Source organism: Heterodontus francisci, chromosome 10, assembly GCF_036365525.1.
Source record: "Heterodontus francisci isolate sHetFra1 chromosome 10, sHetFra1.hap1, whole genome shotgun sequence".
Classification (NCBI taxonomy): domain Eukaryota; kingdom Metazoa; phylum Chordata; class Chondrichthyes; order Heterodontiformes; family Heterodontidae; genus Heterodontus; species Heterodontus francisci.
In genome coordinates this window covers 52,562,896-52,589,656 of record NC_090380.1, presented here as the reverse complement: position 1 = coordinate 52,589,656, position 26,761 = coordinate 52,562,896, and the positions used below count along the sequence as shown (strand labels likewise).

Genomic DNA, 26,761 nt, shown 5'->3' with positions numbered 1-26,761 from the left:
GTTAGGTTTAATTAGCCCTGAGCTAGAATTTTTTTCCTCACGAGAGTCAGTAGTGGGCTGGTCTATCCTGAACTCTCTTTCAGTGCTTTGCTGAGTCATGCAAAGCTTTTTACTTCAGCGGATGGGTGGTTCTCTTTTTTTCTGACTGTGAGCGAGGGTTCTTTGCTAATCTCCTCTTTGTTCTCTGGGACACTCCTGCCTGCAGGTATTTGTGCAGACTCTACTGCATGCCCCTGCGGCACTTCGACTAGGTGAGGCATCACCCTCACGGTTTCTCTGCCGCCTAGGGGTATTTCTTTGTCTCTGTAGGTTCCTGTAAATGTTGTTAGCAACTCTGGTGGGGTGCTTCTAGTGTCTGCATTTACACAGGAGGATGTGAGGTCTAACTTTTCAACTTTTTCGGGGTTGGCTGACTGGACAGTAGGGGTTTTCATCCGGGTTTCCTCCCGGACATCCTTTAACCTGCCCTCTAGGCCACTTTTTTACCTTCCCATTCTAACTTTTTGCCAGCCTTGTGCCTGCCTGTTGCCTTTTGTTCTCGGCGGGGGTCCCTTATAGTTCACCAGCTCTCTGCTGGAGGGTCCTCCTAACACCGGTACAAGAATTAGGGGAGTAGGTTTCACTGTAGGTTGGGGTTTCCCCTCAACTTGGCACATGTGGCAACTCCTGTAGTACTCCACTACAGTTTTGTAGAGTTTTGGCAGTCAATCTGCTGTCTTATGCGGGCTTTGGTCTTTCGTATATCGGCATGTACAGCCATTGCAATCTCATGGGCCATTCTGACTATTTCTTTCCGGTACCTCTGCGGCACCACTAACTGGTGAACCACTTTCTCTCAGGTCTGTGAGGAGAACTCCATTTCCTCATCAGTGCCCCATTCTTTAAATAGTAGCAATCAGGGACTCCCTCTGCTTCAATTTCCGACTGGGCAGGCTGTGCTAACTCTCTCAATACTGGGTCAGCTCGCTGAGCCTCAGCTTGGGAAAATGTATTTAATTCATTCCCTGGGTCTTCTAACTTTCCAAAGAAAGTCATCTGCCTGCTGCACCAATTCAGTCTCCTCTGGGGGAGCTGGTTTGATCATGGCCTGATCCACTACACATTCAGGGAAACTGCAGGGAACCATCTCCTGCCACTGCCCTGTCTCTCTGACCTCCTGTGGTCTTTCTTTCACTACTGTGGGGGCTACCACCTTCAGCCCTGCCAGATCATTACCTAGGAGCTGGTCAACCCCGTCTACAGGCAAACTAAGGACAATTCCTACAGTCACCAGTCCTGAAACTAGGTTGCACACCTGCTGCACCACCATCTTGGTGTTCATTGCACTCTCTGGGGGAAAGGTCAGGCCTTTTCCTAGTAAAAGGGATCTAGTGGTCCTCTGTCCCTGAGAATTACAATGGGCTTGCTTGCCCCACTCGAGGGGTATGGGGTTACTTTCCCTTCAAACCCAAAACCCTGATAACCTTTAGGAATCCTATTAAATTTTCCTGCACTTGCAGCCATGCGCTTCCTGGGTTGCACTCTTACTGCAGTTAAACCTACAGCTCGCTCTGCTGTGCTTTCCATTAGGTCCCTTCTTCAATGAGCGGATGTGTCCTGATTAACCCGACAGGTTTTCCCTTTAGTTTCCAGCAGTCATCCTTTAGATGCCCGCCTTATTACAATGGGCAAACACAGATCGCCGGGTCTCACTCCTGCTTAAGCACCTTCCTTTTTGGCTAGAGGAGGGCCCCTGTGTCTCCTGCTTTTCTTTCCCTCCCGGGACTGCTTGGGCTCCTATCACATTCCCACCCTTTGTCCTTTTCAGATTTGTGGGGGCGACTAGGAAAGGTTCTGCCCTGGGAATGAGAGCAACCTCATCAGCTAGAACAGCCGCTTGCCGGCTCTCTGAACCCGTTGCTACTCTATATGGGTCTTTATGGAGAATGGGAGAGAGTGTTTAAATTCCTGTAACAGAATTATTTCTCTTAGATTCTCATAGCTGAGCTGTACTTTAAGAGCCCTCAGCCACTGGTCAAAAGCTAGCTGCTTACTTCTTTCAAACTCCAGATAGGTTTGATTAGCTTGCTTCTTGAGGGTTCTAAACTTTTGACAGTAGGCTTTGGGTATAATTTGTACGATCTGTAGATAGCATTTTTTGTCAGTTCAAAATGTTACGACCAGGTAAACAATGTGTCTAGGGGTACTCTTGCTGTCTTTACCTGGTCTTATTGTAACAGGGTTTAATTTTTAACACAATGTTTTGAGCTCCCCTTTTTTGTGAATCTTTGTTCACAGTTTCCAATCATAAGGCAAAGAACTGAGCACACACAGGTTTTCTTTGGTTTATAGCAGAATGATGAAATTTATTAAACCTTAAGTTCAAACTCTAATACGGTGCGTGCCTACGGATATACGATGCGCTCACGCTAGCGTGCACACACGATATAAACATGCAAAATAGGGACAGAAAACAGCAGAAGAAAAGATAAGTAAAACAGTTTGAGGCAATATCTTGTTACTGTTTCTCAAGCTCGCTGTAGTCCTTGATTGAAGATATGGTCTTGTGCTTCATCGGGGCGCGGTCAGCTTCTTAACCTTGTTCATGTAGGAAATGTTTTTCTCTTTAATTTCACATTTTTTCACAAGATTCAGTTCAGTGGGAACAGATGAAGCAGGCAGAAAGGAGAGGCTGTAATTCTTGCTTCGGTTCCAGGAGAGGTATTTACGACATGAGCACAGGGCTTTGTCTCAGTTCAAAAAACGTTTGTTGGGAGTTCAAATTCAAAAAAACTCCCAAGTTGCCCAGCAGGTTAGTCATGTGACTAGCTCCTTATATGGAATAGTCTCCTCAACTCCTTGGCTGGAAGTTCAAATTCAAGAACTATAGCCAGCCAGTCATGTGTCCAAAATTGGTCTGACCACTTGTGTGTATTGGAGAAGCAACTGCTGGATTCCCATTGTTTCAACATTGTCTGTTACCATGGAAATGTCTTTCCAGTCAGGGCTTGCAATTTTAAGTTTTAATGTTCATATGGCGAAATAATGTGTGCCTCAGTCTTGACAGGTGGAGATTTGTCTGACAATAATTTGATTAACTCTCATCTGGCAACAGGAATAAACCTCATGGGCTTTTCTGGTTAGCTTGCTTTGCAATAAAAGAGGCCAGGTCACAGCTGGCCATTTTAGCTGTCTTTCCAGTTTCTCAAAAGAAACAAAAAACGCTTCCACATCTTCCTCAGTGAATTTTGGGATTAGTTTAACAATTTTGTACCCAGCCCTGAATTACACTCCTCCACATTGGCCATGCTTTCACTGGGGTTACTCTGTCACCCCCTAGTTAACTCAAGCCACTTAAACTCTCTTTCTTTGCATTCTTTCTGGAAGGTTCTCTCTCTCTCTCTCTCCTACCTCTCTGTCTTCACGTTCCTTCAGGAAGGCTCTTTCTTTCTCCCTCTGCTGTCTCTCTATTTCTCTCTCCTCTAATTTAAGTTTCCTCTTATCCAATTGTATTTTTGCTAGCAATACCCTGTCAGAGTTATTATGAACCTGTATTTTAGGGGGGGGGGGCGGAAATGCAGTGTGCCTTTAAGGCTGGGGAAAGGAGCCATACTGCTTTAAGGCAGCAGGCTCCAGAAGCTGAGTCAAAGAATGCATTTTTGTTGCCCCGGGATATGATTTGAAGGGTACATTCTCGTTGTTTTGGATACAGCCACTCGGACTGAATATCGAGAGATACATTTGTTACAATTTAATTTTGAACTTGCTTATAGTAGACAAACAGCCTGTTCTAACAGAGGACAAAAACACACAGCTGGGTGTTAGCACTTGAAAAGAGGGATCTCAGACCATTTAAACTGAAGGAAGAGAATTTAGTCTATTTATTTATTATTCTCTCTCAAAATCCTAAAAAGGCAAGCCAAAAGAGAGATCTCTGAGAATTTAAACTGAAGGAAGGGAAGTTAGACTGTGACAATCTTTTATCCCTCAAAAATTCTGAAGCCAAATTGATTCATTATAAAGTGTTTGCAAGTTGTTAATTGTAGAAATTCATCACTGGAAAAGGAAAGCAACAATTTCGACTTCTGGATTAGACTACGGACTGTTCTACGTTGAACAACCTTTTTTCCCCAGCGGATGGCTGTGGGGACTTTAAGCAACCTTGGACTGTTTCACAGCCGGCAGGAGCGTAAATTTGCAATGACTTTCATTTTTTTCTATTTTAAATGTTGTTTATATCTTGGTAGTGTTTAAGAATTTAATTTTTCTAATTAAACAGTTAATTTGTTGATTTAAAGACACCTGGTTTGGTTAGCCTCATTTGAGGGTTAATAGATGGTACAATTTGGCTGGGTCTTTCTTTAATTTGGAAAGTTTAAAATGATATGGTTAGGTGATCTGTGGAGGGACGGGATTGCATTAACCATCAGGATCGTAAATTTTGATTGGGGGCTTTGACTGGAGTGGTCAGTCATAACGGAGTCTAACCCTTCTAACCCTGCTTCTGCTTCTTCAGATTCAAGGGAAAAATGGTTGGCCAACAGTGTTAGGAATTCAGACTTCCTCGTCTTGCCACATAGAGTGATCCCACACTGCTCAGCCATTTTCCTCAACTCCTCCATAGACAGTGCTTTTAACTTATCCCAAGTTACTTCACCCTGGCTTGGGGATCTACTAGCTTCAGTTGCAGACATGTTAGTATTCAAGCTCACACAACCACAAGAAAAGCTGTATTGAAATCTTTCTCTTTTTTTGATTGGGAACAATTTGAGTTCCCACTTTCAATTTCTCATCTGTCTCTGGGCAAAATCCAGGATGGTAGCCCCCAAATTTCTGTTAGGACCAGGTGAGAAAGGGGTGTAGGGTTCCCTCTCAGCCTTCACTTGGTCTTACTGTACCAGGGTTTAATTTTAAATACACTGTTTTTTTAGCTCCCCCTTAGTGAATCCTTGTTCACTAACTTCCAGTTATAAGGCAAAGAAACAAGTCAAACAGGTTTTCATAGGTTTAAAGAAAAAAGCTTAAACTTAAACTCTAATTCGGTAAATACCTATGGATATACGATGCACCTATGCTTGCATGCATACACGATACACATATGCAGATAGAGACAGAAAAGAGCAGAAGAAATAAAGCGGAAAAGTTGGAGGCAATATCTGAAGATGGTTTTGGTTACTGTTCTTCGAGCTTACTGTAAAGTCCTTGATTATAGCTAGGTCTGGCTTTTTGTCAGGGCCCAGTATTCTTTTTAAACCTTGTTCAATGTAGGAGACTTTTCTCTCTTGAAGTTCATGTGTCCTTAGTGGATCCAGAGGCTTGTGAGAAAAAGATGGGTGCAGACAGGAAAGGTCTTCTCACTCTAGGAACAAATAGTCTTTCTTTTTCAAAAACTCTGTGGCTAGTTCAAAAAACCCTGGACCAGCCAGTTAGTCATGTGACCAGCTGGTTTAACCAGTCCTGGCTTTTGTGGATAGTATCACCTTAGCAGTCTCTGCAATGCTCTTCCTTACACCTTCAATGTCTGGTAATCAAAATCCATTGTGGGTTTAACGTGTCAGGGAATGGTCATTTTATCTCCACAATCACTGTCTGTTAGTATGCAAATGTTTTTCAGCTAAGTGTCTGGAAATGTTTTTAACAAGTCCTTTCTTCACTCCAGGAACAGTTTAAAATCAATGTTCATATGACAAAATTAATATGTCTCACTCTTGGCAGGTGGGGGGCCTGCATGGCGGTAGCATATGCCTGTACCTTTATATTGGGTGCACTTGGAGTGCGACCTAGTTTCAAGACAAGTGACCATGGGGATGTTCGCTAGTTTGCCTGTAGACGGGGTTGACCTCTCCTAGGTAATGATCTGTCAGGGATGAGGCTGGTAGCTTCCCCAGTAGTGAAAGAGAGACCGCAGGAGGTCAGAGAGACAGGGCAGTGGCAGGAGGTGGTCCCCTGCAGTTTCCCTGAATGTGTAATGAGTGAGGCCATGATCAAACCAGCTCCCCCAGAGGAGACTGAATTGGCACTGCAGGTAAATGACCATGAGGTCTATCTGTCCAAGACTTTCTTTGGAAAGTTAGAAGACCCAGGGAATGAATTAAATGGATTTTCCCTAGCTGAGGCTCAACGAGCTGACCCAGTATTGAGAGAATTAGCACAGGCTGCCCAATCTGAAATTGAAGCAGAGGGTTCTGATTGCTGGTATTTCAAGAATGAGGTACTGATGAGGAAATGGAATTCTCCTCAGAGGCCTGAGAGCAAGGAGTGGACCAGGTAGTGGTGCCGCAGAGGTACCGGAGATGAATAGATGAATAGTAAGAATGGCTCATGAGATTACAGTGGCTGTACATGTCGGAATATGAAAAACCAAAGCCCGCATAAGACAGCAGTTTGACTGGCCAAAACTGCACAGACATGTGGTGGAGTACTGTAGGAGTTGTCACATGTGCCAAGTTGAGGGAAAACCCAAACCTATGATGAAAACTACACCCATAAGTACTGTATCGGTGTTTGGAGGTTAGAAAGGAATGGGGTAAAAGGGACCAAAAGGGCAGGTTAAAGGAAGTCCAGGAGAAATCCCAAATGGAAACCCCTACTGTCCGGTCAACCAACCCCGAAATATTTGAAAAGTTAGACCCCACATCCTCCTATGTAAATGCAGACAATAGAAGCACCCCACCAGAGTTGCTAACAGCATTTACAAGCACCTGCAGAGACAAAGAAAGTCCTCAAGAGAGCAGAGAAACCATGAAGTTGATGCCTCACTTAGTCCAAGTGTTGCAGGGGAGTGTAGCAGAATCTGGACAAATACCTGCAAGCAGGAGTGTCCCAAAGGACAAAGGGAAGATTAGCAAAGAATCCTCCCCACAGTCAAGAAAAAGGGAACCAGCCATCCCCTGAGGTGAAAAGCCCTTGCATGGCTCATCAAAGCACTGAAAGAGAGTTCAGCGTGGAACTGCCCACTGCCTCCGCCCCTGAGCAGAACTCCCACCTCGGGCTATTTAAACCTAACCCTCCACCTGCAGACCTCAACAAGAACAAAGACCCCTTAGGCAGTCATGGAAATGTGCAAACTGAAAAAACTTCCCCAAAAACCATGTTTATTGGGACGCCAAAAAAGGCCGTTTAAAGCAGCATTGCTACCGAGAAAAGAGGCTGTAACATTTGTTAGGGTTCTGAATGAATGAGAGAGATGCATGTGTGGGTTCCTGTCCTTATCTTCTCTCTAGTCCCTTTTAATGAAATACTCTTTTTTTAAAAATCACATTTCATTCCGCTTGGAGTGGAGGTGTCATGCAGACCCCCATCAGCCAAGAATGAGGCATATTAATTTTGTTATATGAACATTGATTATAAACTGTTGCTGGATTGAAGAAATGACTTGTTTGAGGATCACCAGACACTGGGCTGGAAGGATATTTGTATACGAAGAGACGTTGCTTGTGGAGAAAAAGGACTGACTATTCCTTGCTCCAATTAACCTAAATGGATTTTGATCACCAGACATTGAAAATGTCATTGAAAGCACATTCCAGGCCCTGCTTAGATGATACAATCCACAGACCAGGACTGGTTAAACCAGCTGGTCACATGACTGACTGGCTGGTCCCGGTTTTTTGAACTAGCCACAGGACAGTATGAATTCAGAAGGCAACGTGCAACTGAAGCTGGAACAAGGAGGCCTCTCTCTCTCTCTCTCACTTTCTCCCAAGCCACCAGACCCACAAAAGACACGTAAATCTCAAGAGAGAAAAGACTCCTATATCAGAACAAGTTGAAGCGTAAACTAGGTCCCAATGAACTGCAAGACATACCAGCTACCAAAGACTCCACATTGAACTTACAGGACTGTAACTACCAGATATTTCCTCAAACTTTTCCCCTTTATTCTTTCTACTTTTTCTGTCCCAATCTGCATATGTGTTTATCGTGTATGCATGCTCGAGTGATTGCGTTGCATATTTATAGTCGTTAACCAGATTAAACTTTAAGATGAATAACCTTCTACCTTTCTTGTTTAAATCTAAGGAAACCTGTTTGATTTCTTTGCCTTACAATTGGAGCAGTGAACAAGTGAGCACTAAGGTGGAGCTAAAACACAATGTTTTAAAAATTAAACCCTGGACCGGTTAAACCAGACAAAGGCTGAGAAGGAACCCCTGGCCCCTTCTCACCTGGTCGTAACAATATTCACATAGAAACATGGAAAATAGGAGCAGGAGTAGGCAATTCGGCCTTTCGAGCCTGCTCCGCTATTCACTATGATCATGGCTGATCATCCAACTCAATAACCTGTTCCTGCTTTTACCCCATATCCTTTGATCCCTTTAGACCTAACAGCTATATTTAACTCCTTCTTGAAAGCGTACAATATTTTGGGCTCAACTGCTTTCTCTGGTAGCGAATTCCACAAGCTCACCACTCTCTGGGTGAAGTAATTTCTCTTCATCTCAGTCCTGAACGGTTTACCCCGTATCCTTAGACTATGATCACTGGTTCTGGACTCCCCCACCATCGGGAACATCCTTCCTGCATCTACCCTGTCAAGTCCTGTTAGAATTTTATAGGTTTCTATGAGATCCCCCCTCACTCTTCTGAACTCCAGCGAATATAATCCTAACCGACTTAATCTCTCCTCATACATCAGACCCACCATCCGAGGAAATCAGTCTGGTAAACCTTCGTTGCACTTCCTCTATAGCAAGAACATCCTTCCTCAGATAAGGAGACAAAAATTGCACACAATATTCCAGGTGTGGCCTTACCAAGGCCCTGTATAATTGCAGCAAGACATCCCTGCTCCTGTACTCGAATCCTTTCACTATGAACGCCAACATAACATTTGCCTTTTTTTACCGCCTGTTGCACTTGCATGCTTACCTTCAGCGACTGGTGTACGCGAACACCCAGGTCTCGCTGCATATTCCCCTCTCTCAGTTTATAGCCGTTCAGATAATAATCTGCCTTCCTGTTTTTGCTACCAAAGTGGATAATCTCACATTTATCCATGTTATATTGCATCTGCCATGCATTAGCCCACTCACTCAATTTGTCCAAATCACCCTGAAGCCTCTCTGCATCCTCCTCACAACTCACCCTCCCACCCAGTTTTGTGTCATCTGCAAATCTGGAAATATTACATTTAGTTCCCTCATTTAAATCCTGCTCCCATCGCCAAGCAGCAGGGGGGCCACCACAAGGCCTTGCCGCCACTGGTAATATGGGGCAGGCCCTTTCTGGTGTTGAGGCCCGTGGAAGGCCTCTCCCGGAGTCATTTTCTGGACCGCTGCCATGACCCCCGGCACTGGTGGGGGGCTAGTAATATCCAGCCCAAAGTGTCTGCAAAGAGATTTAGATAGTTAATTGAATGGGCAAAAAATTGGCAGATGGAGTATAATGTGAGAAAATATGAGGATGTCCACTTTAACAGGAAGAATGGAAAAGCAGAATATTGTTTACATGGAGGGAGACTGCAGAATGCTGTGGTACAGAGGGATCTGGGTGCCATGTACATACATCAAAAAAGGTTAGCATGCAGATACAGTGAGTAATTAGGAAGGCAAATGGAATGTTGGCCTTTATTGCAAGAGAGTATAAAAGTAGGGAAGTTTTGCTCCAACTGTCCAGGGCATTGGTGAGACTGCAGCCAGATTAGTGTGCACAGTTTTGGTCTCCTTACTGTTACGATGAGGTGAGGATGGGTCACAAGGCTCCACTCTTGTCATTCTCCTTGTTTGACCACAATAGGGTTTATTCCTTTTAAAACAGTTGATGTGCTTACCAATCATAAAAGAACCAATCGGACAGGTTTTCTTGGTTTTAAACAAGAAAGAGATGTGTTTATTGTACTTTTAAAAAATCTAAACCGGATCTAGATAAAATAATAAAGTACACTACACACACACACACACACACACCCACACACACACACAAGAATCACATACACACATAAATAGGTTACAGAGTGATGAGGAATAGTTTGGTTTTGATTAGAGTCCAGAACAAGTAAAAATAATATACAGTCTGTGGGGTCTAGTATTTCAGTTGTCTACCGGCTGAAGTTATAGTTCTGAAGTCTCTGGCTGGTAGAAGTGCTTTGCTGCTGGCCCACCTGGTTTGGGTTTTTCTTCGTGACAGAGTTGAAGGTGGCTTTCTTCTCTCTCTGTAGCAATGGTAGACATGGATATTCTGCAGTCACAGACGGGTTTCAAAATTTGCAGTATAACTGGAGAAAAAGAGAGAGAGAGAGAAATACACACAGCCCCACTGGGATCTTCTCTGGTTAGCACTTGAAGTTTGTTTGCTTCTAAGGCTTGTCCTTTTGCAAAAGACTGCTAATTTTTCACAGATGAAAAGGTGGTCACATGATTGCCCAGTGTCCATGTTTGCAATTTAATTAGATTCAAATCTAGGAATTCTCAATCTCTGTCTCCGGTCTCCTTGTTCCAATGTTCACCCCCTGAGGTACATCTCCTGTTACTGTTCCAAGGTGGCTTTGAATGTTTTGCCATTAGAAGTGAAGTTGTTAGCTGATTCCAAATTCGTGAGGCATTGTTCTGGTGGTGGTTAGCTCAGACATCCATCTCTCCTTTGATACCTTGATGTGTAAGATATTCTGACGCAAATTATGATGGCCATCTCGGCTGCCAGTTTTTTTAAAAGTTAAATGTAGGATCCCAGCTTTCCTTTTTAAAAGTTTAATGTAGGTTTCCAACTGATGAGTTAAAAAACATCATTTGGCATAGGACATTTTCTTGACATTACTTAAGGAGGGATATACTTGCCTTGGAAGCAGTTCAGAGAAGGTTCACTAGGCTGATTCCTGGAATGAAGGGGTTGTCTTCTGAGGAAAGGTTGAGCAGGTTGGGCCTATACTCACTGGAGTTTAGAAGAGGTGATCTCATTGAAACATACAAGATTCTGAGGGGAATTGACAGGGTAGATGCTGAGAGGATGTTTCCCCTTGAGGGGGAATTTGGAACTCAGGGGCACAGTTTTAAAATAAAGCATCTCCCTTTTAAGATGGAGGTGAGGAGGAATTTCTTCTCTCATGGGTTGTTAATCATCAGAATTCTCTTCCCCAGAGAGCAGTGGAGGCTGGATCAGTGAATATATTCAAGCTTGAGTTAGGCAGATTTTTGATCTACAGGTGGGTCAAGGGTTATGGGAGACAGGCAGGAAAGTGGAGTTAAGGCCAAAATCAAATCACCATGATCTTATTGGATGGCGGATAAGGCCCAAGGACCCAAATGGCCTACTCCTGCTCTTATTTCTTATGTTCTTATCAGTTGCACAAAACAAAACTGGTTGGCACCTGGCTTGGAATTTAAAAAAAATAAGCACCTAACAATTGGAAAACCAGTACCTAAATAATAAGTAAAACAAACCTGCCCTTGTAGAGAATGAGAAGCATTTTGGCACCTCATGATCAATGCTCGCCAACTGATGTCATCACCTGAACTGCAATGAGAACTGCTCCTAAACATTCAAGGCCAATCCTTCATTGTATGCCAGTGCCGAGGAAAAAAGACCACCAGACCAGACCAATGCTCGACCACCAGTCAATTAAGTCTGTTTTAATTATAACGGCATAACATAAATAAATTAGAACACCGTTGTTACATTATGTAAGAAGAATATATAGGATTTCCTAGCACGAGGTCTTTAGTGTCCCGCGAAGCAGACCTAAAGTAACTATCACCTCTGTCTCTCGTCAATTATGTTCTATATCCCATTGTAGAATGTATTTATTTAACAACTTCATATACAATATCCTCTATTTCACTATTATTTGTGAACTCACTTCACGATGACAGTGATGATGAATGAAATATGTGCCTATGAACCCTAATTGGATATATTAAAACTTTGAGCAACTGCAGCTTTTAGTTAGACCACACATTCAATTAGGGTCCTAAAAGCATCTCTGCAGCGAGCCCAATCTTTGGCATTCCAATACAAGAGACGTCATTCTTGTAAGCAATTTAGTTGCATTGCCCTCGCCTGGATTTACTGTTTGTGCATCGTTTGTGTATTGTACCTAACAAGCATAAAAATGAAAAGAAATTATTCATGCTGAAAATCTGAAATAAATATAGCAAATCTTGGTGATATACAGCAGCATCTGCAAAGTGAAAAGATGGGTTAATGATTTTCCATCTGCTAATCTGCCTTTTCTCTCTATTTTCAACATGTTCTATTTTTATTATTTTACATATCAAAGATTAGCATAAATAATTCACAACATGTGGAAAGAATGGCAGGGAACTGTTCGTAATGATGCGTTTACGCTCCAAAATCATATATAAATACTTGCAGAATCAGTTGGACTTTTCTGAATTATGTCTAACTTGCGGTGTATTTCCATGTCTAGCTGCCAGTGGACACCGCTTTGTGTCATTTATCCCATTTCATGTGGGATAAATAGCTTTAAATCACAGCAGCCGTTTGAAAACACGTTTATTGGAATTTACCAGATTAACTCATCTCTCCGATTCAAATTTCAAGTCTGAATTCCTTCAGCAATAAAGCATTATAAAGTTGCGGGAGGCTGTTTTCAAACCTGGTTGAATACCAGTGGTTTTGCATTAATTTACTACTAAGCTAATAAGTAGGTTTCGTTTTGTTATGCTAAGCTTTATTGCTTTCCTTTATCGGAATAGTGTTTTCACCAAAGCGCAGACAAGGCATTCTTTGATGAGGGAATTAGTGCTCTATTATTCCCCTATTATTCATAGCACACTAGAATATGTAAGTACCTGAGGGTGTAAAAGGAGAACAGAGTCTATTGCAAAGTGTTCGGCTTGTTTCTTTGTACAGCTGAGTATGAGATGATAAACCGCTTAATACACCGCACTAATTGGATGAGAGCAAAGAGATGGGAATTAGTGGATCCAAAGGAGATCGTGCTACCAGTTTCCAATGCCGCTTTCTTCCGTCTTTCTTTCACAACTTCAACAGCTCCAAAGGCGGCAGAACCTCCCCCCTGCACACCACCACCCAACACCCCAACCCCTCTAAAAGACTGTCGGTTTTGTACAGAATTATGCGCGTTAAAACAGCCCTGCGTTAAATGGAAGACACATACCAGATATTTGGCGTTTGATAGATTACAAAATTAAGCTGAGGTTTAAAATATATTTTATTGTGTTTTGTCTAATGGTAAAGATAGAAACAAGACAACACTTAAATGCGTTTTCACTAAACGTATATTATTCATACGAGTTCATCAATGCATACAATATATTATTCCTCCATATGTTAAACTTTAATATGTTTTAAGAGATCTGCGCATAAAAAATTAACTTGTATCTGAATCATATATTCCTTTCCACATTAACCAATACAATTTTTACATGTATACATATATACAACAGTATTTCCACCTACACACATGCATGCAAATGTGCACGTTTATATAGACTGCTTGTCATGCTCCTTGAAATATCTCCAAATCCTGGAAGCTGGTTTTGAGAACAGATGGTGGGAAGCTTGGCAGTGAATGGAGGGAGAGTTGAATTTGTGTGACTGTGCTAAAAACTGGCTCCCGTGCAATGCCGTGTTAAAGAGTTACTGGAGGCTGAAGGCAGCACAAAAACACCGGGGAGGTTTGCTTAAGGTTGGGGGTCACAGTCGTCGTATTTTGTAGCAAGAATTCCCAGATATTAGGGCCAAATTGGGTTGCTATTCATTAATAATGTTCACAATAAGATTAAATCATTCTGGAAAATCTCATAAAACCCTCTAAATACGCTTCACTGCCTCTTTCAAACGAAATCATTCAACACTTGGGGAGGTTTAGACGAGGAGAAATTGGTTTCTTTGCTAATGCCTTTTTTTCAAAGACACTCAGGGTTTATCATGCGTGACATGTCAAATGTTTAATATAGACTTGATGGGAGTCATCGGCCGTTAACATGTGATATTTATGGTGAATATTTAGCAAAGAATGGTTGCTTTACCAGCTGCGAAACATGAAAGAATAGTCTGAGATCTACATGTTTGCACCATCACTGTGAGGTGGGATTAGTTGTAAAGCGAGGCAAATGAGAGGGAGATGCTTTCATTCGACCATAAGAACTTTAATCCGCCAGGTAATTTCACGCAATTTGATTTAGTACCATAGAATGGAGGCAAATGAGAAAAAACTGACTTTAAAAAGCGTTCATTAACTGAAATAATGGCCCGGTCCTGGTATGATATAAATCACTTTACCAGAATGTATGTCATCGGAAGTCGACGTTAACAGGTTACCTGATCAAAAACGATTAATGAACTGAGTACAACATAGCTAGAGTAAGTCAGTCCAGATATCAAAACATCGGTGTCTGTGATATTTAGAATCGGGAATAGCAAAGGATTTGGAAGATCTGTAGCACCTGGATCACAAACTGTAGGCCTTTTGCTCGTACTGAAATTTTTTTTTAACGTATTTCATTTTTGCGAAACAACGCTGTCTGGCCTGTTAGCTGCAATGTTTATAACCAAAGAAAAATATTTTTTCAGATGTTGTGTAGGGCATTTGTAGCCCCGTTATTGAAGAAAGCCCACGAATTGATTGAAACAGAGGGGAATTTAATTTAGCAATGGTGTGTACTTTGATTGAAAGTATACTGTTAAAATCTAAGCTGTAGGGAAGTGAAATAATAGCCGAGATAGCACAGAATTCAGAGACTGTATATTGCAGGTTTAATGCCATAATCAAGTTCTTCGATCTTCTTTTCTAAAGGCTGTCATATAATTTGATTATCTGTGTCAACATCAGGAGTTACAGCTCCCTCATTAGCCAGAGCGCTGGCGATTTAAATGGCAAAACTCAGCGGTTATTTTATTTTGAAACTTTATACCCTTGTATTTCAGCCTCACATACTCAAAGATAGAGTTTTTGCAATGGATTTCCACTTGCATTAACTTGAACTGTATCTTATTGTGAAATCTGGAATATGATATCTATAGGTTTTTAATATTTGTGCTGTGTGTACTTGTTATATACCATTTGTAAGATTATTTGAATTCGCGTGGCGACTTTCTACAGCGCCTCTACTCCAGGAAGCAGATTACCGTGTAAACTTAACCCATCGAATCATCCACTTAAGTGGCCCACTGCCAGCTAAACCCTCAGTGTAGCTCGCATTAAATGTGTCTGGGTTGGCTACTAATTGGACAAGTCGGCGCCGATTGTCAACCAACACGGAAGCCGGCAAATAGAGGCACCGTCACCAAGGAGCGTCATGGCAAAATCGTTAAACACCAACGTTTAGTAACCTAGGTGACTCATTATCACAGATACAGAAATGTATAGAAGCAACCCTGCAAGTTGACAGCAATTTACGAGAGGATGAGAGATATTTAGCGTAATCTATCAAGAATGTATTCAGATATTGAAAATGAAACACAAATAAAACTCTTTTATTACCTCTGCTAGTCCCGCTGAGCAAAGTTCATGCGGTTTATGGGAAACCACTTTTAGTGGTAGTGAATATTACTGGGAGCATTCTGCCAATGTTCATTAAAACAAAAGTGTTGAGGAATGCGCTAAAAGGGTTTAAGTAATCCTAACCCAATGTAGGGATTACTTGCCATAGTTTAGAAAGTGCCTATATTCCCTCAATAGCCCTCCATTGGAATCTGGGTCCAAATAGCATTGTACTCTATTTGAATATGTGTTATGTTATTAAAGTTATTTTTTCGCTAAGTTAACGAGGGATATTTTAATTGCGTTGCAATGTTGTGCTTATTAACTATCACACTTTTAAATTAGCCAGCACATATGCAAGCGTGATTTGTGAATGAAACTAACCTGAAATGGAATGGCTGGCTGGAAAGGCCTTCCTGTTGTAGAGTCTGTATGTTACGATACCGTCAAAGACACAAGCATGCCAGAGTCCGACCGTATACAGTAGATCAGGCTGAACAAAAAATGTTTATAATCTGACAATGCCTATACTGGGCGGAAACAAAATTGAGACTTGACAATGAGTTACTTCTAGTTGTGATGTTGCGTAGATGACACTGTACTGGTAAATCGTGAGTTTGCGGTGGATAAATGCTCAATAATCTTAAAAAATACCCAGGATTTAGAATAAGCGCTTTCTCCAATTAACTTGTTAAGCATAACATTTTATTTTAGAGTGTCGCCACTCTTCTAGCCCATATCAAGAAGTTACAACAGTACACGTAATATAGCAAGTTGCTTTTGATAAGGTTTTCGAAACCTCTATAGTTAATAAGTTAAATAAAATGTTTGTCCATAAATAATTATTCTACGAACCTAATACATCAACAACACTGTATAAGAACTGTCTGGTAATTCTAGAGAATAAACTTTCACAACACGCTGAGTGCAAATTTTCATTTAAAAAAAAATGTACAATTATTTTCCTTGGAAATTCTGAAGAACGACCATTATGTACAGAAATCAATCACAGTTTAGTGACATAAGCAGTCCACTCGGATTGGCAGTATTTTGTCCCTTTGGTTTAGTAGCGAACCGCTGGTTGGTTACACTGACGTTACACAGACGTAACCAACGCTTTTCTGCACATGTGTGTGTGCGATATAACCGGTCCGCCGCAAAAAGTCAAACTCATTTCATTCAGAAACAGTATCCCTTATATCGGGCCACCAAGACTGGAATTAGGCAACTATCAAATCTGCATGCGTGTGTTTTGAATACATTTCATCCTTTTTTTCAACACTGCCCTGATTAAATCCAACCCTACTGTATTAAAGAAAGTTTCTCTCAGTGATCACGTCAGGTATATTCTTAATCAGGCTCTACGACTGCTTTCTCCCTTTCTCTCGGAGAGAAATATGAATGGTAGAAACATCACAAATCTTATATGTAGACAATGTCATTTTTTTCTGGTTTTGTTGTTTTTAAATGTGGCCTGTTGATGTGATGAAAGGGATACTGACTCTACGGGCATGCACAGTCTGAGAACCCAATCCACGCGGAGTAACTGGTCCTCTTTCTGAATTTGGTCTTGATCAGCAACGTGTGTGGAGCTCCTTGATGTGTATTCAGCACACTTCCTTGCCGGTGGAGGGTGCGGGAAGAATGTTGAGTTGTGTGAGTTGGGCGGCATGTTCCTTGGCTTTGAGTCTGAGTGCTGCGATACTGGACGCTCGTCTGTCTGCTGCTGCTACCGCGGGGTCTGAGAGGGCGCCGGCTTGCACTCCCCCTTCTACCCCCGGGGCCGACTGTCTCAGCAGGGCAGGGCCAGAGGCGCCTGTCAGCGGAGCTACTGTCGAGAAGAGCCTGCAACAGACAAGGATTTTCGACATTATAATACGGGAACGCGTTTTAAATCAAATATGATCAGCTGGTTTGGTGACTGGTGGGGTACATTATTCAGGGAAATATTGGTCTACACAATGCGTCAAGTAGCACAGGACTCACATATAATCAGACTTGAATTGACAAGTCTGACTATATAATTACGATTCAAGAGAAAGTTGGGTTGGTTACAAATGTGGTAGGAATTTGTCTTAAAAGTATCAGTTCATCGCCAGAATTTGCCTGTTTTCTCAATCTGTAAGTCTAGCGTGTAATGAAGTTGTACTGTTGCTAACATTAATAATGCAGGAATTGATAGATCACAACTGAATGGCAAAATTACATGGACAACTACAGTTTAGTGTTGTCTGAAGTCTGGGAGTAAAAGTTGATAATCCGTCACAGTCATAGCTAGCATTATCACTACCTTTAATTTTTTTAAGGAATGTTCTAATACAATTTATTTACTTTGGGCTGTCGTATAATTTACAGAATTGTTCACGTTTCATCGCTGCTGCAGTAACAATACTCATGCCAGAGGCAGAATTGAATGATTCTGATGAAAGGCCATCGACCTGAAACATTAACTCTGCTTCTCTCTCCACAGATGCTGCCTGACTTGCTGAGTGTTTCCAGCATTTTCTCTTTTTATTTCAGATTTCCAGCATCGGCAGTATTTTACTTTTGTATTAGTGTTTAATTCACTGTTACTTCTCTTCCAGGAGTATCCACCAGGATAATACACATTCAGAATTGTTTTTACACCCCGAGCATTTGGCACAGTACTGGTGTTTTAGCACAGGACGCATGTACCAAGCCAGTTTTCAGCGAGAGTTCTGAAATGCTGTACCTCTTCATATTAGTGAGCTGGCTGATGTGTCACAACTTTGAATTACACACTATAGTTTCTTAATTGATCACAAGATGTTAGATTACTCTGCACATTAGGTAACAGCAGACATGAGTTAGTTATATCGATTCTTGATGGACAAGGGAGTCAAGTGTTATGGGGGGGGGGGGGGGGTGGTAGACAGGAAAGTGGAGTTGAGGCCACATTCAGATCAGCCATGGTCATATTAAATGGCGGCGCAGGTTCGAGGGGCCGAATGGCCTAACTCCTGCTCCTAATTCGCATGTTCGTAACCATAAGCATTACCAAGGAAATACACTGCGAAATTAGTCTGAGTTTTCCCTAAGTAAACATACTGACATTAATTTCTCGTATTTGTGAGTATTAAAAAATACACTTCATGTTTGTTCCTCCTGAGAGTGCATCAACCAACCAACCAATCCTTTTGCCTTCTCCTCCTATGCTAGATGTTATTCACAAAACAAGGGTCAATTTTCAGGACACATAACTAATATTTTTCCATCTTGACTGAAATAGTTAGTACTTTATTTTCATATCTGAATGATATCTTGAAACAAGAATAGCTACTTTAAGAATGAATAATATGAAAGGACGATTTACTAAAATAGAGAATAACTTGGAGAATTAGTAAAGTTACTTCGATGACTTGGTAGATTTACCCCCCTTGAAACATGTGTTTATTGTGACTTCCCTCAATCAGTGTAAAGCATTGGACTTGGCTGTTTAAAATAGCGAAGGATTTAGCACATCAGAGGCTGTCCTACCACGGCAAAGGGCATATATTGATATCGGTGATGAGCAGCCATGAGGCTTGGAATGACATGTGCTATGAGGCAGATATGTGAGCACGCACATGTATCCATGCTTTGATGTCTACCTTGATGTTTTTGAAGCTCTGTACTTCTCAAATGGTGGAGTCAATGGGGTATGGTGTGTCTCCATGCTACAGTCAGTAGGCTTATAACGACAAACTCATACATTTTCTGTTGAGTTGTGCTGCTCACCATACTGCTGGAGACGAACCGCTGTCCACCTAACAGAAGCTTAAACCAATGTTTGACCAACTCTTTGAGGGGGTGGAAAGGAATAGGCAGAATCTCACTGAAGTTGTGTTGGTTCCAAGACCGTACCACTGGAGCGGGAGATTGGAACCCAAGCAGTCTTCTATTGCAGCTTTGTTAATCCAATATTCAGGCCAGCCAGGTTCACTGTTGTCCATTGTTAATGCTAACTGTTAATGATCTAACAGCCAAACTTGCTCAGATTTGACCTGTCACGATGGGTTGGGATTGGTCCCACTGAGATACTGGTAAGTAATGTAGATTTCGATAAGTGAACCCCTATGCATACTTGGGATTACCAAAAACGTGGCTGTTACCAACCTGTCCTAAATTCTTTGGAGTTAGGGAAGTGAGAGGAGGGATCCTGAAGTGGAGAGTATGTCCATTCCATATTAGGCAAACAGAAACAACTACGTTGGTTTGGAAACGCTGAATCATGGGCTTGGATTTCCGCGCATGCCAGATTCCGGCTTGACCCCCAAAAAAGTGACTTTTGAAACTCCCAAATAGTGCAGAGTGAAATAATCACGCATCTCTGCAGTTGCACACGATAATAAAGTGCAGGGTAGATTACATACTGGAACTTTTGTAAGAAAAAACGGCTCAAACATTACATATATATCTCATATAGTAAGTAGTGGAATATTCTGAATCTTTGGATTCTTGTGCATTGTTATAGAACCGCTTTTCTGTTTATGCTCTACACTGCCTGTGATCCATACAGACTACAATGGATTTGTGTGTGTTTCCAAAGTGTGCGGCTGATACTAAATTATGCCACACTGAATAACTTCTCAAACACATATCACACAGATTTCGGTGACCATGCCAAATAATTTTCAGGTCGGGGTAAGCGACCACATTATAAACCTTGAAAGATAAAACATGGTATAGTTGGAATGGTTGAGTTGTTGTATTCACCCTGCTTCTGAAATGCCCAACATCGTCTGATACTTTCTCTTATCCCTCGTCAGTCCATCGTTACCCTGTTGCCACTTTTCAGTTTCACTTTGTAGAGATTAATAACGAATAAGCATTCCAGAGTTCTTCATTTTGCTAAACTTGACATGTGAACAACTCGTTCAAAATCAAAACACAACGTTCTGATAAAGTAGGGGATCAAGCCCACTATATATATATGTCACTGACTGTTAATGAGGAAACTATATTAGAATATTTTCAAGCAAATGTGTGAGAAAGGAAATATTGCTGGAAAGGACAGAACTATGACTTTTTTGCGACGTCGAACGTTTTGTTCAAAGCCTGCCTTTAACTAAGTTATCTGACGCACAAACTGTACAGTATCCGTAGTTTCGAATATAAATCAGTTCTGGTGCGGTCTATTCCTAAGCCCTGCTGTCCATTTGAGAAATACCTCTAGAGATACTGTGATATGGGGTGAACTGCATTATTGGTGCCAGGGTCCCCGTCTGTCACCCCTTGTCCTTTAGTTGACCATAAATCATTGGGAGGTCTTAATTATCATTAAAAACGGCTTTGATTTCTCCCCTTCACACACACACATCTACTGTTCGCAGTTGTTTGAGTATTTTTGTGTTTTGTTATAAAATATTTCTACCCCCATTGATGATGCTGTCACTAAGCAACTACTTAATGTGTTGTTTCTGGTATTGGACTTGTTGCTGTTAAATATGATTGTATGCAGCGGATTTTTGAAGACTATTGGTCTATCACTGGATTTGTTGTTACATTTCATGTGAGATTAGTCATTGTACTGATTGATTTCTGTTTTTCCTCTTATCTTCCTGACTTTCAACGTTTTAGATATGCTACTATTGCTATTCTAAAAAAAAGTTTACCAGTGAATCATTTTGGGACTAGCCTATTGCTGTTGGTTTGTAGCTTGTTCTTTTACAATTGAGTTTTAGCTGCTGATTATGAACGAATTGCCTTTTTCGTTGTTCACTGTGTTTGATGACTGAGCGATTCTGGTTCTCTTGTATTTCTGTTTGTCCTTGCGGCTGCTGTTGCTGCTCCTCGAGGAGGGGGCGGGAGGGGCTCTGCTTGAAGCTCTTACCTGCCGAAGTGCGGAGTGATGAAAGGATGTCTGAACATGGCCGCTCCCAGAAAGGTTCCGAGGCCTAGCGGGGCCCCGCTGGGGGGAAGAGCAGCGGTGCCTGGTGGAGGTGGGAGCCCAGGGAAGGCGGCAGCTGCGGCGGCTGCTGCTGCGGCGGCGGCTGACCAGGCGGACTCGAGGCTCGGGTGGTGTCCGAAGGGACTGCCATCCAGGTATGGTCCCAGTGGGTGGCCCGCTCCCAAGGGGCTGGCGAAGGGCAGGCCGCCTGGATGGCTCTGAGCTCCGGCTTTCTCTCGCTTTCGCCACTTAGCTCTGCGGTTCTGAAACCAAACCTGCAAAAAGATAACATTAAGTTTAACACAAAAAAAACCTTCCCAAACTCTGCGAAAATAAAGAGCAGAAAAAAAAAATGTACAGGAAATGTGAAATCATTTCAGGATTACATCCAGCAACACAAATGACATTGAAGGTTAATGTACACAAAATAATTATAAAGTCCAGCAATTATTACAACGAAACAATACATTTTAAAAAACAAGGTCTATAATTTAAAACTCGCGACTTCAATGATCGTGTTGATATCACTTCCATCTAGCAATTTAAAAACGGTGGATCTTGACACCAAGAACCAATGTTCAGGAATTATTAGAAACATATCAATGCCCAGATCATGTGGCGAGAAGCATAAAACCCAGCGCATATTCATTATATGTACACACTTTTTGATTCAGTTTTCGGAGAAATACCAGATACATTATGAATAAAATAGTGAAGCGTTCAAATATTGGATGAGAAAATATATAAAAGCACCGAACATCCCTCGCAGATTCTGGGATAATGTATCGGTACGACATTGTTGATTTTAATAATCGAGTTGACGCTTAAAAAGATTGTATCTTCACAATTTATGTATTCGTTACTAAATTGGCCTTAATCAATTTCGATAAATTGTACTTTAATAGGTTTAAAAAAAGAGAAGTGAAGATGAGAATAATGCATTCAATTAATTTTACTACAATTTCTCGCAAGTTTTATTGAGTCCAAACAGGCTTTTGTAAAGAAGGGAAAAAAAAGTTATTTAACTTTCCCACGACTGCCTGAGCGGAAAATAATCATTGCTGGCTGCCTGTCACGTTGGGTATTTGACAATAGAACAATGTGTCAACAAAACGAGGGAGAATCTCATCATTAGCCCCTTTAATGCAAGAAGCTGTTGTGTATTAAATGAGCCATATGGAATTTATTAGGTCTTATCAGCGCTTGTAACTGTAAAGTGATTTACTCGGCCTTTACCTCCCAACATATGTTTTATGTTCCTCGTGTTCGCAATAAGGCACCAATCATAATGTTTATCGTCGCTTTGGTTATGAGACTTCGAGAGAAAATGCACTGTAGTGTGGGCCCTATCAACTTCAACAGCACTTCACTTATGCTCCCTTATATTACATTCACTAAAAGCGAAGGAAATTAAATCCTATGTTACTGTTTTAATGCTCTCGGTTGCCGTGGCGCAAAAACATTCCCATTATTCTATTTACGCAGTCACATCTGTAGAAAGTCTGACATAGAGCAATATATTGTAGCTGGCACACTCCAGGCAGGGTTAGGATTACATATCCGGGGCTATCTGGCCGCATACTTCTTTTTTAAAAAGGTCGATATTAAATTATATTAAGACAAAAAGAATCCTACAACTTTACATGGAAACATCTAAGTAAATACATGCAACCTTTGATAGAAAAATTGGCTCGGAATCTATCTCTGCAGACATATAGATTGTAACTTACTTGCACTCGTGCTTCTGTTAAATCTAGCCGCATCGCTAATTCCTCCCTGCACAAAACACAGAAAGAAGTGAAAATACAGTTTATACACTCCCATGTTTCGTAGTAGCTTTTTTGGAAAGCTAGTATTTCTATCAGCAGCAATAAATATTAAGCGTTCGAAGTGAGGATTAGACATAACCTAGCAGCTATTTACGGGCGCTCTCCAATCTTTCCTGTTTATTTGGGCCATAAAATAGACTAGACGAAGTATGCAAACATCAAGCAAGTCAAGCGGCTCATCTCCGACATTGCCAAAAATGCAGGAACCATTACAGCCAGTATTTGATTTAGGAAAGTGCCCATTGCAATATTGAAAGGAAATTATTTTAAATCTGGAAAGTCTATTGCATTGTAAATTCATTGAACGTTGTCAAAAGGATTGCTCATTCTAATTGTTTTCCCCCCTCCCGTCGATAACACCTGATAACATAAAGATAGTTTTTCATTTATGTCACATTATTGTACGGTGTCCTGGAGTGGTTTTGAAAACATTACAGTGCACATCCGTTTCCTTTCAGTCACTGGGCTGAAACTGCGTGTCAATTGAATTAGTCAGGTTTCTAACGTGCACACAGACTTTCAAAAACATAGAGAACTTAAAGTTTTACGCACTGCATTTTCCTCAAATGAGGACGATCAAAGGGATAATGTTTTGAAATCTATGGGGTGAAGCAATGTGTCGGAGACAATCTAAAAACGGAACAGTCGGGTGTGGAACGCTGTGTTGCGAGCGCCAAGTATATAATCTGGGCGGTCATTACTTTGATAAAGGGACAGTGGCGAGTGTATAACTGGGAAAGTTATCAGCCTCCCGATAGATCGTGTCACATGTCTCTATCATTTGTCCATTTGATGTGGTTATGAATGTATTAGTTCACTCATGAAAACACACACCAGCGGGTCTAAATCCAGTCAGAAACAATTACAGACTGGATAATGTACTAATTACCTGTTCAGCCTGGATTCTTGTTTTTATGAGTTTTGTAAGAGTTGTTTAATGTATATAGCTACCTGGTGAAGACATCTGGGTAGTGTGTTTTCTGAAAAGCTCTCTCTAGTTCTTCCAGCTGGTAGCTGGTGAATGTAGTCCTATATCGCCGCTGTTTTCTTTTTAACATGCCTTCTTCAGAGTCACTGCCTGCTGATAAACACAGACTGTCCTCCCCATCCTTCACATCTACATCCGTTTGAGCCTCCTCCACAAGTTTAGGGGACAAGTCATCTTCAATCGCGTCCCCTTTCCCGTCTCCCTCGAACGATTTGTCGATGGGCTCCACCGAACCTAGATCTGGAGACTCGGACAAGTTCGGCGCGCTGTCTCCTTGTGTTTTGCCCAAGCTGAAGTTTTCTTTGTAGGATTTACTGCGGCTGATGCTGACTTGCGGAGCCTGGCTGATTTTCAGATCGGTGCTTCGGAACAGTTCGGAGCATCGGTCTCTTTCCAATTTCTCGTTACCAATCTCGTTAAATCCCCGGGGGTCTAAGATTTTACCTCCCGGACCGTATAGTCTTCGGAATTTAGGGGGGAGATGGACCTCAGAGTCAAAAGACATGTTTTCCTTTGGTGATCCTATGTATAAAAACACAAGAATCCATAAATCAATAATTTAGAGGAAATTAGAAAAATCACCCTCTCACAAATACTATTTACGAATTAGTTACACATTACATAGTTTCACAAAATCTTATATTTTACAGGTGCCAACTGGACACATTGTGCTGGAACACACTGACACTGCCCGATTTATCCGCCAAGCAAAGTTAGAAATAAGAACGAAATGTTGCAAGAGACTTTCGCCAACATTCGACAAGTGCCCCATTTCCTGAAGTTTGAGAATCTGGACATGGCAAGTAGTTTATGCGTAAAATTAATGCCAACGGTCTCCCACGCTGTCTTTTAATTAATAAGGAAGGAGATATCACTAAAGCAGGCCGCGAGAATAAGGGGTTTAGTGTAGCGGGGGACAACAGTGTAAGGTTTTATTCTGTTCCTCGTCCCCCAGAATAATAACCCTCCTGAAAGAATCAACTTTAAGGAAATGATCATTTCATTTTAAGAGTGGCTTGTGTAATTTGGAAGGAACTCTTGGTTGCTGAGTTATTTGAAACGCAAATACCCTTCATGTTGTATATAGTGTAGTAACTAATGCAAACTCTGCACTGATAGCGCATCATCTCTTACTGCCCACATTACAGTTAGAAAAACTGTTGAAATGCAACATTCCCATTAAAACAAAACGAACTGCGAGTGTCACTAATGTCTGGAGATTTAAAACCATTTATTCCCATTTGCAGCTAATATGGCACATTAAGAACGTTATTTTTTTAAATATCCTTTCATTTTACTGTAGATATAGAATGGGGATTGAAAATTCGCCGCCCTGTCCCATTTCTATTCTGTCAGAAAAACTCTAATCTACTTTCCTTCTCGAAATCTTACTGAGAAACTTGATTTCACTGAATCAATCAACCTTTAGTTGTATTTAAAATCTAATCATATTTTTAAATCCTAAGAATTTCCTAAATATTTTATACAAGTCCGTCCCCATTGATATTCAAAATGTGCATCAGCTTAAATGTCGATAGAGGTAAAGAGAGAAGGGGTGAAAGTTAGAATAGAATTCCTTTTCGAAGCTTATTTAACGTGCAAGGCGCAATTCGATATTGGTGTGTTTATCGACAGCATATTTGGAAAGTAACCAATCGCAAACACGCCATCTCGAACAAGACATGTTAATCATTTCAAACAAATGTCCAAGGTTTTATAAAAACACAAAGTTAAAAAAAATTGTTGTGCTGCATGAGTTGGTAATATAATCTTCAACATTTTATTCCCTTGTTAGATATTCCTAGTTGAATTAGAAAGTATTAGGACTGTTGCAAAATTACCAAAGTGGTTTAAGACACATTTTAAACAGTGCACGTTCTTCAAACAATACTCTGCAGATTTGCAAACAAGGCACCGATGCTTTGCACACTGGAGTTGTAGTGGCAACATTTCCAACCCTTTGTAGAAAAACACGATTTTTTTTTGCTTAAAAGTGCAGGCCGGACCTTCGGTCCTATGATCCAGTGAAGTTTTCCGCCCTACCCCCTCTGAAAAAAAAACTCCTTACCTTCACTAGCTGTGTCCGGGTCATTCCTCGCTGTGAGAAGCGGCAATGCCTGGGCTCCAATACACCTAATCTTACAGGGACTCCTCCTGCCCAGAATACTGTCGATGCAGTAAGAAGAGAGCAAAGTTGGGGATTTACTTTTGCACTCGGATCTCTCGCAGATCTCCTCCTTGTATTGAGTTGTCATGGTTCGAGCCTGCTTTCTGGGTTGTCGGAGGCTACGATTCCCCCACTTGTACAGCAATCGCTCTTGCTCTGATCGAGGCACTAATGACATTTGTATTGGGCTGTAATTGCTTTCCTCTCAAATCTCCAATACACGTGCTGAAGCCCCTGTGATTGGCTCAGGGATTTCTGGGGAGCCTCTTTTTTTTACATTCCTGCAACACGAAGTTTGGGCGAATAGGAAAACGCGATCTGGAGCTTGCAGGAATGAACCTCGTTAAAGAGCTTTTTGGTTGAGTTGCATCGAGCGGCTGTTAGAGCTATCAGGCGGTGAAGCTGAACAGATCACTTACCCGAGCAGATGGGTGCAGTAACATGCAGTTCCTACCTGTAAAGTTACTCAATTTTAAGTGAACTGACTTTTCAATACTTG

The 26,761-nt window shown here is 41.5% G+C and overlaps 1 protein-coding gene across 1 annotated transcript; it reads right to left on the bottom strand.

Annotated features, from left to right (window-relative positions):
• Positions 1–16,845: 16,845 nt before the first annotated feature.
• Positions 16,846–26,440, bottom strand: arxa (aristaless related homeobox a). Its single transcript, XM_068039885.1, has 5 exons — positions 26,164–26,440; positions 24,059–24,617; positions 23,009–23,054; positions 21,222–21,553; positions 16,846–17,233 (listed from the first exon to the last, which is right to left on the bottom strand). Exons 1-5 carry the CDS (start codon positions 26,438–26,440, stop codon positions 16,996–16,998), a joined length of 1,452 nt encoding a protein of 483 aa, XP_067895986.1. The 3' UTR covers positions 16,846–16,995.
• Between the last annotated feature and the right edge of the window lie 321 nt (positions 26,441–26,761).

What these genes read in the sequence shown, in the direction of transcription:
- arxa (XM_068039885.1), bottom strand. Translation starts at nt 26,440, where the DNA reads ATGTCATTAGTGCCTCGATCAGAGCAAGAGCGATTGCTGTACAAGTGG. An exon ending in CCCGGACACAGCTAGTGAAG is followed by an intron (nt 24,618 to 26,163) that starts GTAAGGAGTTTT and finishes TTTTATACATAG; the next exon opens with GATCACCAAAGGAAAACATG. An exon ending in TACCCAGATGTCTTCACCAG is followed by an intron (nt 23,055 to 24,058) that starts GTAGCTATATAC and finishes TGTTTTGTGCAG; the next exon opens with GGAGGAATTAGCGATGCGGC.